The 14,607-nt window shown below is 35.5% G+C and overlaps 1 protein-coding gene across 1 annotated transcript in view; it reads right to left on the bottom strand.

Annotated features, from left to right (window-relative positions):
• LOC149793583 (dynein axonemal heavy chain 5-like) overlaps positions 1–14,607 on the bottom strand; it is a 229,214-nt gene that overhangs the window by 46,311 nt on the left and 168,296 nt on the right. Inside the window, exons 62-64 of the mRNA XM_089967542.1 lie at positions 13,190–13,377; positions 8,745–8,912; positions 2,535–2,672 (exon numbers count right to left, since the gene is read on the bottom strand). Coding sequence (XP_089823668.1) covers positions 2,535–2,672; positions 8,745–8,912; positions 13,190–13,377 — 494 coding nt within the window. The remainder of the gene's footprint in view (positions 1–2,534; positions 2,673–8,744; positions 8,913–13,189; positions 13,378–14,607) is intronic.

A 14,607-nucleotide genomic window follows, 5' to 3' on the forward strand; every position in this document is an offset into this window, starting at 1 on the left:
TACAAATGTTAATACACTTTAACCCTTTACCTCATAAAGCATAGTAACAAGGTGCAGCCCGCTATAAATAGAACACCTGTTATCTATTCGCATCCTATACGCATAGGCCTGCCTGTTAACAGTAAGCAATGTAGTGTATGTTACGTTTAACAGCAATTTTAGCCATTTTACATTTTTTGTACACATCTATTAAGTGTGGAAAATTTTAAGTGTAAAGTCCGATTGTTATAGCTGTGTAATTTTTTTCACAGAAGAATTTTTTATCTGCTTTAAAATCTTGAGAGAAATAGTTCACCGTCATGTCGGTGAGGCCGCATGACCAACCGTAGCTGCCATTTCTCATACTCAAAATTTACAAGTTTTTCATCTGCGTCTACATCACTAAGTCATCTGAATTTGATAATTTATAAAAACTAATTGCTGCCTACATCAATATCAGAGCCTTTACCTAAGTTATTGAGTCTTTCACAGTTGTGATTCTAATCGTGAAAACTTCGTAAGTACTGAATGAAATCCGCGACAGCCATTTTGGAGAGTGGAGATTACTACCCAGTTACTTTAAATAGCAGATATCGACCAGAGCATAAAGAGCAACCAGTGACCACGTGATCTGACGTAATTGTCATTCGCAGAAATGAATGTAGTATTTAATAGGGGGTTTTCCCCGAAGGTGGTGCTATGAACCGGCTTAAAATGGCTGATGTTTACAGCTGGCATCAAAAGGCGCTTCCATGCGAATCGAGTAGAGGCGTCAAAAAGTGCTTTCATGCAAATGGAGTAGAGGCGTCCAAGGGCGCTTGCATGAGGTAAAGGGTTAAATGAATAATTAAACATCATCAGATTAAATATCTTGATGTGAAGATATGACGGTACAGTGTGAAATGGCATTTTGCATGGTGATTTGTATACAGTCCTAAAATTGATGATAATGAAGGTCTAATTGTGTTTTGCCTAAAAACAACAAAGTAGTCATTGTGGACAATGATTTCTATCATTCAAGAATGACTTTTTTTTAAAACTGTGGTCTCATCTTCAAATGAGAAGACGGAGTGGCTTTAAAAAACAATGTTTTTCTCTGATTGTCTGTTCCATACTCATGAATCTTTACTTTTCTGTATTACTGAGCCTTATGAATGAAATTCAAAATATGATTAAATAAAAGAATTTTATTAAACTATGAGTATATTTAACTATTTATGCTGCTGAATTTAATTATAAGTATTTACTGCATATTTTTTAAAATTCAACAAAGTGTGAACCAAAAAAACAATGTGCAAACTTTGTGTAATCTGCTTTGCAGGTTATACCGGTAATACAGTTTATACATTTGCTCATCATGTTTGCAGTTCTTAATGCACTAAATTAAAAAAATAAAAAGCCAATCCTTAAATAAATAGAAAAGATATTAATTTTTGTTGTTGTGAGGGCTGGGTTCAGGCAATAGATGAGTTTATTTTCGTGACATTATTTTAAAGCACACAAATTCTTCCGTGAAAAATGATTATGCAACTATAACGATCAGATTTTACTCTTAAATCTTTCTACAAATGCGAAATGGTTAAAATTGATGTTGAACATAACATGTACTACACTGCTGTAACAGTTAACTCATTAACCCCTGGCGCCGGATTTACGTGGCAGGAGGTAGTAGCCTACTGCTGAGCTCTGTAGCGTCATGGTCATGTATAAAGTGGGTGGTATTTTAGAAAAGTAGACAGATGTAGCTCTACAATGATACCAAATATTCTGGACGTTCATGGTCGGAATCTGATTTTGTGTAAGGATTTAAGACTCTTTGGTCTCAGATCTAAGGCAGACTGGTCTGAACTGCACACATCTGAACTGCACACAGACAGAGGAACCTTTTCAAAAAGTAGTATAAGATGGGCATTTGGAACAGTGGTCTCAATACGAAAATGATGGGTCTGTTAAGCAACAATAAAAAAAACTCCAACTTTTACCCTTCTGTTCATGCACGAGCAAAATAGCCAACAAAAAACAATGTTTCTAACACAACTAGGCATTAGGTTAATGGAAAATCACTTGGAAGTCGATTTATTAGGATGTATTAAGAAATAGCCCACAAAATGTGTTTCATACTTGCATTTCAGGCAAAAATGACAAAACCCTCCAGGGGTTAATGAGTTAACTGGCAGGCTTATTTGTATGAAGTCAAATGGGTAACAGGTGTTCTATTTATTGTGCACTGCAGTGAATAACTTTGGTACATGTATATCAACTCCCTATAAAGCCATACACTCTGTGAGGTAAAGGGTTAATGCATATCAGTTAATGCATATCAGTGACCTCAACTTTGCTCAAGCTATGTAGTCTTTCAATAATCTTAATGAACAGAAACATTTATTTTCTAATTTTACTTATTTCAACCTTGACATCTGACACTGAGACCCCAGAATCTAAATATTTCAGAGTTATTGTGTAAAAACAAAAATTTTAACAGATGGCTGGACTGTTGGTTGGACAACATCATAACACAATACACTCTGCCCAATGGTGGGTGTATAAAGTCATACCTGTTTCTCTTTCATAGCTGCATCATAGAGTGCCATCACTTCTGCCAACTCTCTGTTCTTCTCATCTAGCTGGCCCTGGGCTTTGCTCAGATCTGCATTGGCACTAGTCAGACGGGCCTCTTGAACTACCAAGTTAGCCTATCAAAATATTAAAATAGCATACAAGTTAGCTTATTAAAAACAACTGCTTTAATTACAGTCTGTCTGTACTATCCTTTCTTTGTCTGCCTCTTATTGTCTTACCTGACATCTGCCTGGTCATCTGTCTGTATGTCTATCTGTCTCAATGAAGATTATTCCCCTGCAAAATAAAACTATTATCTTTCTCTCTTGACATACATACGCACACACACACACACACACACACACACACACACATCAAGTGTCATTGGGATATACTGAACAGTTTTTAGTTCTGATCCTGAAATAAATAGTGAGTAAAGGAATGGTCTGATAGAAGGTCACACCATTTTTTTAAACTGAAGGATTTCTAACAGCAAAATGCACATCTAGATCACTTGTATAACTTGCGTATTAAGTTTCATGGAAATATCTTAAATGATTATGCAGTTCTGACTGAAAAAAGAAATTTTTTAATTTTGTTTCTAAGAATACTTACCTAGTCACAGTAACATTAAGAAAATAAACTTGCCTACTCCTGAATCCATGATAAAAGCCAACTTTTCTGTCTATATCATACAAAGGGCAGCAATACTTGCCTATTACCTTCCCTTACCTCTGCCAGGTGTCACTAGCAAAAAGCTAGCGGTATATCAATGAGGATGCTTGCATGGCAGAGAAGATTTTAAAGCAATGTGATGAGATAAGTATTCTTGGAGATATATAACTCACTTATAAATTTGCTTTCTCCTTCAAATACATTTCGAGAACACATTAAAATTACGAGAATATGTAACAGTGAGAGGATATGCTGATCATTCTACCGATACCCTGGACAACATTCAGTGGAAGAAAGGCTTATTCCCTATTTGAAAAATAACCCACTCTCCTAACTTGAAAGCAACACAGCTGATGGTCACATTGAATTCTTCTTACAGTTTTAACAGCTGAATCTAGCAGAAGTGCCGACTGTGCTGATCAGGAGGCCATGTTGGCATTAAGTGCATCTGGTGGGCAGATGGGAAGCAGCCAATGGATCTACCAGATTCCAATTTCGTTCCTGCAAGGCTAAATCCTGACAAAAACTTGAAAATATTGACTGCATGCCAACCAACAGCTTGTATTATATCTTGGTTCAAAATGTTGTTCCAACTTAAGGCTGCAGAAAACACTCTAATTTTGTAAGATGAAATCCTCAGTAGGCAGCTTTGATATTTTGAGACTTCAGATTACACCAGGTAGTGTGTTCAAAAAATTCCTTTTGAGCTGCCATTCTCCTGACTTCCTAAATCTTGTCTCTAACAAGTAATTGACACAGAAATAGTGTCAGTTGCAAGGTTAGGGCATAATGTGGTTTGTGCCACATGGAATGTTTTGGTCTGGTTTGGTGCTTTATGGCACAACTCAAGTGGTTATTTAGTGCTGAGGCATTTGGAGTAAAGTGCATTGCCTATGTATACTTCATGGTAGCTAATCTAGGCTGCTCCAATCATATGATTTGAACCTGCGTCCTTTTGGTCCTATAACTGGCATGCTAACCACTGAATGACCACAGCTCCCCAACATAGACTGTTAACATGCATCACATCAAACTATGTCCTGATTAGCAGAGACAGCACATTTGCCATATAAAGTCTTTTTCTGACTCTTGCAATTCTGACCATCAACTCCCACGTATACTCATTCCCCCCGATTTTTCAGCTAAGTGAAAAAAGAGTAACAAATCCAACATCAAAGACGTGGCTATGATAATACCCACCTGCTTTGATGTAGCATGAAATACATTTGTTTCAATTTTGTAGAAAACTGAATCAAAACATGTTGACAATTGCCACATTTTTTGTCTAAGGTTGAGAGTTTAGTTTTGGAAGGTACCAGAGTGAGTCTTGTACCAGTATGTTGAAAATATCACTGGCAACTGGCTTTCAGGAAAATCATAGAATTTTTCAGGTCTCAAATGTTTCTGGACAGCGAGTCATTGATTTCTCTGATCCTTGATGACTTTGGAAGCAGACTGAAGGATGGAGTGTCTGCCTCATTGTTTAGATCTACTGACATAGGACCAATGTGTTACACCAGTATTAATGGCTGGTTCACCATTAGAATGGTCAGTATGGTTGTTGGCCATGCAGATGGTGGTATGGATGGCTCTGGTACAGGCCATGCCATTGGTTACAGGAGGATGGATGGCTCCACCAGTATGATTCCAGTAATTGTATCTATGAGTTGCCGACATGTCCAATCTACAATGATTAGGCATGCAGTATGGATAACCAGAAGGCACACTGGACTAGTGAGCATCAGCTGGGACCACTTTATTATATGAGGGATCATTAAGATCTGATGGAAACGTCATGTGTCCAGACTTACAGTCCTGAAGACCATGTTGGATATCTGGGGTGAACTTGCATCCACCGGAACACCTAAAAGTGGGGTGTGGACTTTCCCATGCTGTCAACATATCTATTAATGCTAGAGAGACAGAGGGACATAAACCTGTCCTGAATTAATTGTAGTATCACCTCTTGTGCCAGGCAACACATATATAATTTGAATAATGGTGTGGAAAATTTTGATGACTTCAAAAGTGCAGTGCATTGCTCCTCCACTTTGCTGATGTGATGGTAGCTGATGGATGTTTACATCTCACCTCAGATGTGGCAGTTGGGAGGGGGTACCACAACAATCTCCCCCACAAGGCTTGCATAAGATTCCATTAGAGGGTGAATGCTCAGCATGTGTCTGCTCACTGGCAGATCTGCCACATTTTTCTGTGCTTTTGACACTCTTTCACAGAACTTCCAACTACATGGAGCACATGTTGCATGTCAGCAAAAAAATACATTTGGTGAAGGCAAGGCACATATTGTGCATGTCCTCATTCGCCCTGAATTTCTTATAATCATGACATTTTGTCATTGTGTTTCACTAAATCAACAAGATCACCAAAAAAAAACAACAAATGGACAAAGTTAAAAATAGTTAAACATGAAGACATTTCAGCAGCACTACACCACCAGTTCAATATGTTTACCAAATTTCATACAGTCATATATCTTAGTTTTCGAGTTTTGCCAATGGAATAAAAGTATGGATAATAGATGGATGGATAGACAAATATAAACAAACATTAAAAATACTAACAGTGATGAACTATGAGTAGCTATAGGCACATCAGAGGCACTAGTCCAATAGGTATACACCTCTCCCTTGATAACATGAACACAACAGGGTCCAAAAACATAGACTGCAATAAAGTGAGGGTGTGAGTTACCCAGGGACCTCTGAAAAATGAAAAAGGGGGTGCCATCCCTACTAGACAATGAAAGAAGCATAGATGGAGTGGGGTTAGCATTTCTGTTTAATGAATGATTACTTGTTTTAAAATCAAGTTGGGAATAATTGTGTATAAACAGCTTTTTCACAAGAAACTTAAATTTTCTGTATAAATTACCCGTATTTTCAATATAATCATTAAAAACGTAATTGCATGATGCTGAAACAAAACAAGTATGTCGCATTGTGCACCTGTAAAACACTGTTATTGAATGACTTCTTTTTACATAACAAAACAAAATTCATTTTCTTAAAAAAGTAGAAAGTAAAAACATTAACACTGAAACTTAATTTTTGTAACTGTTTTATTCATGAAATACTCACGCCATGATTTCACTGTAAGTAATAGTGAAACTTCTGTTCATCCTAAAGCAAATCTCTGACTGCTGATTCAGGAATGTTAAGTCCACTACAAACTTTGGAAACACACGTCTCCACAATGAATCTTATCTATCAAACTTTGAAACTCACTTCTATATAATAAATCATATCAAACAAAGTTTTGAATCCAGTGAGAACTCCTTTCACTTGGTTGCCTTGCTATCTCTGATGATACTTGTGAATTACAAAATTACTAGGACAATTTAAAGTAGTTTAATTGTTACTTAAACAATAATATTTATAACAGTGTCTGAGTGGTCAACTGAAATGAGTGGAACTAACAAACTACCAGGACCACTAGCTCTTAGGTTCTGCATGCCTTTTAAGGATTTCTTTTATTCAATTCTCTTTGACTTTAAAGACATAATTAACATGCTTATATAATACATGTCTGTTTTTGAGTCTAACAATACAACATATACATCTGCAAATCAGACAGCAAAACAGGTGGTAGTTAATTAGATTCTCAAAGAAAAGCCCACAAACAGATGTGATGGTATACTGACATTTATCACATTTGAACAGATGTGATGGTATACTGACATTTATCACATTTGAACAGATGTGATGGTATACTGACATTTATCACATTTGAACAGATGTGATGGTATACTGACATTTATCACATCTGAACAGATGTGATAGTATACTAAAATTTATCACATCTGAACAGATGTGATGGTATACTAACATTTATCACATTTGAACAGATGTGATGGTATACTGACATTTATCACATTTGAACAGAAGACGGCATACTGCATTTATGATGTTTACAGTGAAATTGAATTAAAATATTTGACTAAAATACAAATTTCACTTGACCAATCATATTTCATTGCCATTTTTTAAAATAAAAGTAGTGTCAATGGTAGGCATTATTGACATAGTCACTATCAAAATTGTACCAAAGATTGTTATTTACAGTGTAATGAGAATTTTTGTTTCAAAGAAAATGTAAAAAAATACAGGACTGTTTATTAGAAGTTAAGAATTTTATGATATTGATTCATATTTATGGATACTAACCACCATTTTTGACAATAAAATGAGCAATATATCTGGGTTTCATGTACAAACTTTGTGATTTTCTTAATGTTAACAAATAAGAGACAATAATTCTTTTGGCATTTTCTAGAATTGTGAATAGAGAAAGGCACATCTACACATGCCGCTAGTACAATATATAGACAAAATTTCAAAGAGATATCTTAAACAGTTTTAGACTTTTTATGCTAGAAATTAAAGTGTGAATAACAGATGGATGGATGGAATGACAAACATACAAAACTATTACATTTTATTACAACAAGGATTTTGAATAGCAAAAGGCATATACATACTACTAGTATAACAAGCATGTCTACTAAATTTTACTAAGATATCTCAAAGAGTTTTTTGAGTTATGCTCTGGAAACAAACATCTGAGTGACTGATGGATGCATAGAACACATTTCTATATCCCAGGCCAACTTCCTTGCATGAGGGATAAAAATAGATTTACTCTAAAAACCACAGAAATATTAAGACTTTTCCCCAAGGTGACAAAGTAATATTTTAAGGGCAGAATCAATCATGAAGAATGTCAAACATCATGATGATGCCACACATTGACCATATTTTGGTATGCAATATGCACTTTTGTACCTCTGTTTTCTATTTTTAGGATGGCATGGTATGTGTGATGTATGGTAGAGCAAATAAAAGTTTTCTCCACGTCAATCTGATGTAAGGGTGAAGACACCAAAGACGTCTAAACACATTACACTCATTCTGAACTACTGAATTCAGTGGATTACACTATGTTGTTAAGAACCTTATTTAATATGCAAATAATGAATGCAGACTTTGATAGTCCAGTTCTTGGGATGCTTATGTACATAAACTCATTTAATTTTAGATTTCTTTGCACCTTTCTTTTGTGACTCAACCAAATGGCAGACTTGTAACTAGTTCATCTACTCTGTCATGAATATTTCCAGCTGTGCAAAATACCACACTGCATTACATATAATATGAATTCATGTCATGAAATTAAAAAATAACTTAATGTATCAAATTTTCAATAACTTGCTTTTCTCTTTCAAAAATAAACTTGGCTCTTTGTTTTGTTTCTAATCTTAAATCACACTATTTGATAATTCTTGGTGACTGTATGGTGATAAATGCGTCACTGAGCCAGCATGGTGTTTTCAAAGACAGTATGTTTCTCATCTCAGACTGCATTGAAAATAGGCATGTATGTATTAGTTATGTTATACACACCAAAATATGTAGCACTGAGAGGATTGTTTTTAGCCATTGGTACAAAATGGATTAGTTTTGTTACTTGAGAGATTTGGTAGTAAACAGCTCTAAGTAATGAATTCCTACCTTGAGAGGCAAAACTTCTTTGTTGATGGTATAAAAGAAGGCCATAGCCTGTGTCCAGGAGCAGAGTCCTGCTACATCACCACACACTTTCTTGGCTGTCTCGAGGTTGTAATCTTCCATTTGCAGATATGGCTGAAGGATTTCCACTGTTTCCTCATTGATAGTGTCCTGAAATGTTGAATTCATTGGCAATGCATCACAACTACTGGATACAAAGAACTAATTCAACTTCCAGTGGAAAGCATCCTGAAATACTATGAATGCAATATCCAGTTTTCTGTTTGGAATGATATTAGTCCAAATGCATTTTTATGAAAACATGCTTCCTTTGCAAAATTTTTAATAATTTAAATTAACCCCCAACTGCATTGCAGTAATCTAAATAGGGTTGTATGCAACTCTTATAAAATAGTTCCCTGTGCTTTTCTGGAAATGTCTTATCCTACTTATAAGTCATACGCATGAATGAACTTTTCTTACCGATATATTTAATTTGTGTCCATAACAGATTATTGTCTTCAAAAACACCAAGTAGTTTATCATGACAGACCATTTACAAATTTATATCCCTCCATATTAGACACAGTTCATCATTTATATTCCTCCATATTAGACACAGTTCATCATTTATATCCCTCCATATTAGACACAGTTCATCATTTATATCCCTCCATATTAGACACAGTTCATCATTTATATCCCTCCATATTAGACACAGTTCATCATTTATATCCCTCCATATTAGACACAGTTCATCATTTATATCCCTCCATATTAGACACAGTTCATCATTTATATCCCTCCATATTAGACACAGTTCATCATTTATATCCCTCCATATTAGACACAGTTCATCATTTATATCCCTCCATATTAGACACAGTTCATCATTTATATCCCTCCATATTAGACATAGTTCATCACTATCAAGATTTGTTTGTTTTTTTTGTCATGTATAGACAATATTTTTACCAGAATTAACTACCATGCCATTGCCTGAGCACCAGCTGTCAGTTTGTTTAGGGCAGTCTGTAAAGATATTTTGAGTTCATGCTTTGTGTTTTGGGTGTCTGATAATGCTGTATCATCTACATGAGATTTGTACATAAAACTGGGTTCCCAATAAAAGTGGTAGGTCATTAATACATAATATAATTAGTAATTGATCAAGAATTCACCCTTATGGGACTCCATACCTAATTGTACCAGACTGAATGTCACTGATATAAAAATGATATGTTCTCTCATTCAGGTGTGAACTAAACCATCAAGTTGTGCTGTCATCACCATTGTAAATTTTTGGTTTGCTCAAAAATGATCCACCATGTTAAAAGCTTTCCTAAGGTCAATAAGTACAGATCCTATTATTCTACCTTGATCAAGTGCTTTGAGTCATTTATCAGTTAGGGAGATCAAGGTAGTTTCATATGAACGATTTGGTATAAAGCCTCATTAGTTGCAGTGTAACAGCGAGTATGTGGTTAAACATGACATGAACGAGTCAAAGAACAGCTTGGTAATACTGAAATTGGTTAGTTGCTGTCTGCATCTTCCTAAACCCAATTTGTGAATAGGCATTACTTTTGCCATTTCCCATATTATGGGGGCAGATAAGGTCACAATACTTAAATTGATTAGCTGAAATAGCTGAGGTTGATGTTTTTACGAGTCATGGACCAATGTGATCAGGTCCTGAATCTTTCATGGTATCAAAAGAAACATACCTCCCATGGGATTTTGCTAGTGAAAAACTTTTTTTAGTCGTCAAAGTTGTTTTCCATCACTTCATCCTTTAAATTTTTGGTAATGTTGATGAAAAATTCATTGAAAACTCATGCAATATCAATGTCATCAGTGACAGTGGTGCTATTTACCATATGTGAGTGAATTTCATTGGTAAGATTTGTGTGTGCTGATTATTAACACCTTTTACGAGGCTTATTTTCCCTTTCATCTTCAACATGCATTACTTGCTGGATGCCATTTTAAAAAAATTCTATGATCAGCAGTTTGATCATGCAGACACTTTGCATGAAAAAATATTTGCAGTTTAAAGCCTCTGAGGTACTGCTGTAAAGTTAGTCTAGTTTCCAGACTAACTCAACTAGTTCTAATATGAAACCCCAATCCAAATCAAACACAGATGAACCAATTATCCAGATTTTTTGGCAACAATCATTTTTCTGTATGTTTTTGCTTTTATTCTTAAGTCCATATTTTAAGAGTCAATTTCATAAGACTTATTGCAAAATCACAAGGTTTGGCAGGTCTGATACCTCATAGTTTATTTCTCCATATTTTATATTTTGCATGCCTTCCCAGTCTTTAGTTGATCGTGTGTTTTCCTGACAACTAAGATTTAAGTTATAAGTCAGATAGGTTGGATTTTATACTTTACCCACTGTACTTTCAGTGGTGCATATTCAGAGAATATATCCATAAGTCAGTCCACACCCTCATAGCTTTTATCTATATCATCAAAATTTTGGATTCTATTCCATCTAACTTTATCTAGGTCATAAAGAAATTGTTCCTCAATTTTTTAACAATCTATCAGTGATAGTTTTGTGCACATTTTGCTATTTGTCTTGCATTTACATTTCTTGGGGGCCTTCAGTGGCCGAGTGGTCTAAAGCGCTGTACGTTACGGATCATTGCCATCTCACCTCTGTCTGCGTGGGTTCGAGTCTCCGATTCGGCCAATGTGGGTATGTGGGAAAGCTTGCCAGTAGCTTCTCGTGGGTCGGTGGTTTTTTTCCGGGTTTTTCCCAGGTTCTTCCTCCACCATTAATACTGGCCACCATGTATAGCCTATCGTGTGCTGAAAAATGGCGTTAAACCCTACAACAACAACAACAACAACAACAACATTTCTTGTGAGAAAAGCAGGGTACTTGTCACTAAGAACAATATTCTGTTCTTTAACATTTGCCACAATGCCTAGGGGGTTGGTATAAATGTGGTCAATTATAGTGCTTGATATTTCTGTTACTCTTGCAAATTCATTTACCAGCTGGACAAGGCCTAATAAATAAATTCCACGCTGTTTTCTTTATCTGAGCTTTGAGAAAGTCCTTATTTGCATCACCTACTATATACATTTCTATCTCCTGTGCAAGAGCATTTTCTATTTGTTTGAAATCTGATGAAAACCCCAAGTCCAAATGACTTTCCATTTACAAGGAATAGAGTTAAAAATATTTTCAAGATTGGCATCATGTTAATATAGGACCAACAAGACATTATAAAGTCTTCTGTTGAAAATCCTATGTCGCGACATTCCATTTTGAAGCAGTAACAAGATTTTCAAGATGACTAATATAGTGGCCATACTGGACATCAGATTAGTACCATTTCCATTTAGGACCAACTAGACATTATAAAGTCTTTCGGTGAAAGCACAATGTCAACATTATCATGGTGGCCACATTGGAGGTCAGATCGCACCATTTCAATTTACTACCAACTAGATAGTAAAAACCCAACGTTGATAAGTCTGTTCATTCAAAAGGAGTAGCAATGAAAACATTTTTAAGATTGTTTCTGCGGTGGCCATACTGAGTGCGTTGGTTGCATCATGTTCATTCAGGACCAGCTAGGCATCATAAGAAGTCTTCTGGTGAAAACCCCAAGGTAATACAAATTTTCATTCAGAAGTGATAACAAAATTTTCAAGATGGTTGCTGTGGTGGTCACACTGGACATAGGACCAGCACCATTTTTATTTTGTCCCACTCTAGAGTTATTACATACTTATGAAACCAGTGTTGGTATCAGGTGAAATTGTGTCCATCTCTAACATGCACAGTGGAGCAAACATGGGCATCCCTATAAGCTATATTCATATGCTGTGACTATAAATGTTTTATATGTGGTATCAGGGAAACAATGTGCTGCCTAATGCAGACAGCTGATCAAAATTTCTGCTCCCATGTGCTTGAGAAATGAACTTGAATTAATCCAGAGTTAACAAGTACAATAACTTTAGCAGTTATTTAAAACAGATGAAATGAATTCAGCCAGATTAGATAATACAAATTGCTGAAAGTGCAATAAGTGAATTATAAAATATCAAAAATAATTATTATACCTTGGTATGTATCACATTTTGTTCAGAAATACTGTGGTGCAACTTTTTTAGATAACAGTAGAACCAAAACTACCTCTATACGTAAGCTTCTTCAGAAAGTCAGATTTGAAATCCCTGTAATCACTTTAGCAACATTCATTCTCTTAAACAATCACTTTCTACCATAAGACAAGTGATACATGCCATATTCGACCTAATAAGCACATCCACCCCTTATCAACAGTCCCATTCCAACTTGTATGAAAGTTCTTAGGCAATTGTTATAATTCAGTGTTCAAAAGGATTTATTTAAGATGCAAAAATATATACACATACGTGGTAATGGGCACCTAGCTGTATTACTCCTTGCACATACCTTGGGGAATGTCAAAAGTCCTTGAAGGAAATTGCCAGAGGACATAAGTTTTAGGGCCTCACTCCAAGAGGGCTTGATACAGGGTCGTTCTGGGTCCATTTGAGGTATGTCAAGTCTTCGCTGGAAAAGCAGTAGCACACAGTCCATGATACGCATGATCAAGTGTGGTGGTTTGGCCAACTTACGTACTGAAAACAATAATTACAGGTAATTAAACATATATTGGCTTCTGTCTATGCATCTGAGTTCTTCTGGCTGTACAAGTTTAAAGGTTAATAAACTTGCCAATCTAAGGGTCTGAGTTTCCATATTTCTGCTGTACATTTATAACTAATTGTACAATATATTTTCATTGCCACTGACTCTTTATATACAAGGATGCAAGACTCACACTTTACTAGCCAAAAGGAATTTGCTGGAGTTCGTGACAGGTCTATTTCCTCCCTCCTTTCATCTTCATTAATTGTCAAGATACTGCTGATAAACTCCAGCATACCAAAATTAGTAACAATAATATTTTCTTACATGTAGGTTCAGTAAAAATATATTACTAACAGCCTGACATTTAACCTGATATCATGGCTAGAAGATCACTGAACTCATCCTGGATACTGTCAAGACACACCACTTGTCAAGTTTGCTTTAATTTAGTATTATTTTGGTAGCAAAATTACAAAGTATGGTCCAAAATTTACTTCTAGATGTGCAAGTCAATCTGTTCAAAAGCTCAAAGTACAAGAATGCAAACTAGAACCTTCGACTTGACCCCAAAGTCAATTAGGTCTGGCTTTCAAACTTATTCACAACAGGGCAGCAGACAAAGGGTTTTCAGACCTGCACAATTTCATTCAGAACTACTTCCTGGTGCAAATGGTGTTCTAGTGAAAAGCCAATGTCAATATGTCTTCATGAGGTCTAGTGATAATATAACTTTTTAGATGGAAATTATGGATGCCATGTTGGAGGTAAGATCAGCACCATTTTATCATTTTGGAACTGCTGCATATTGTTAATTTTTGAACAAGTAAAAACACTTTTCAGGAGAAGTTGCAATATGAAAATTTCTATACATGATTTTAAAAAGAAAATACCTATCCATTCAGGGGAAGTTGCAATATGAAAATTTCTATACATGATTTTAAAAAAGAAAACACCCATCCATTCAGAAGAAGTGGCAATATGAAAATTTCTATACATGATTTTAAAAGAAAACATCCATCCATTGAGAAGTGGCAATATGAAAATTTCTATACATGATTTTAAAAAGAAAACACCATTCCATTCAGGAGAAGTGGCAATATGAAAATTTCCATACATGACTTTAAGAAACATCTATCCATTCAGAAGTGGCAATATGAAAACTTCTATACATGACTTTAAAAAGAAAACACCCATCCATTCAGGAGAAGTGGCAATAT

The sequence above is a fragment of the Sinohyriopsis cumingii genome, chromosome 8 (genome assembly GCF_028554795.1).
Source record: "Sinohyriopsis cumingii isolate HCF-2022 chromosome 8, ASM2855479v2, whole genome shotgun sequence".
NCBI lineage: Eukaryota > Metazoa > Mollusca > Bivalvia > Unionida > Unionidae > Sinohyriopsis > Sinohyriopsis cumingii.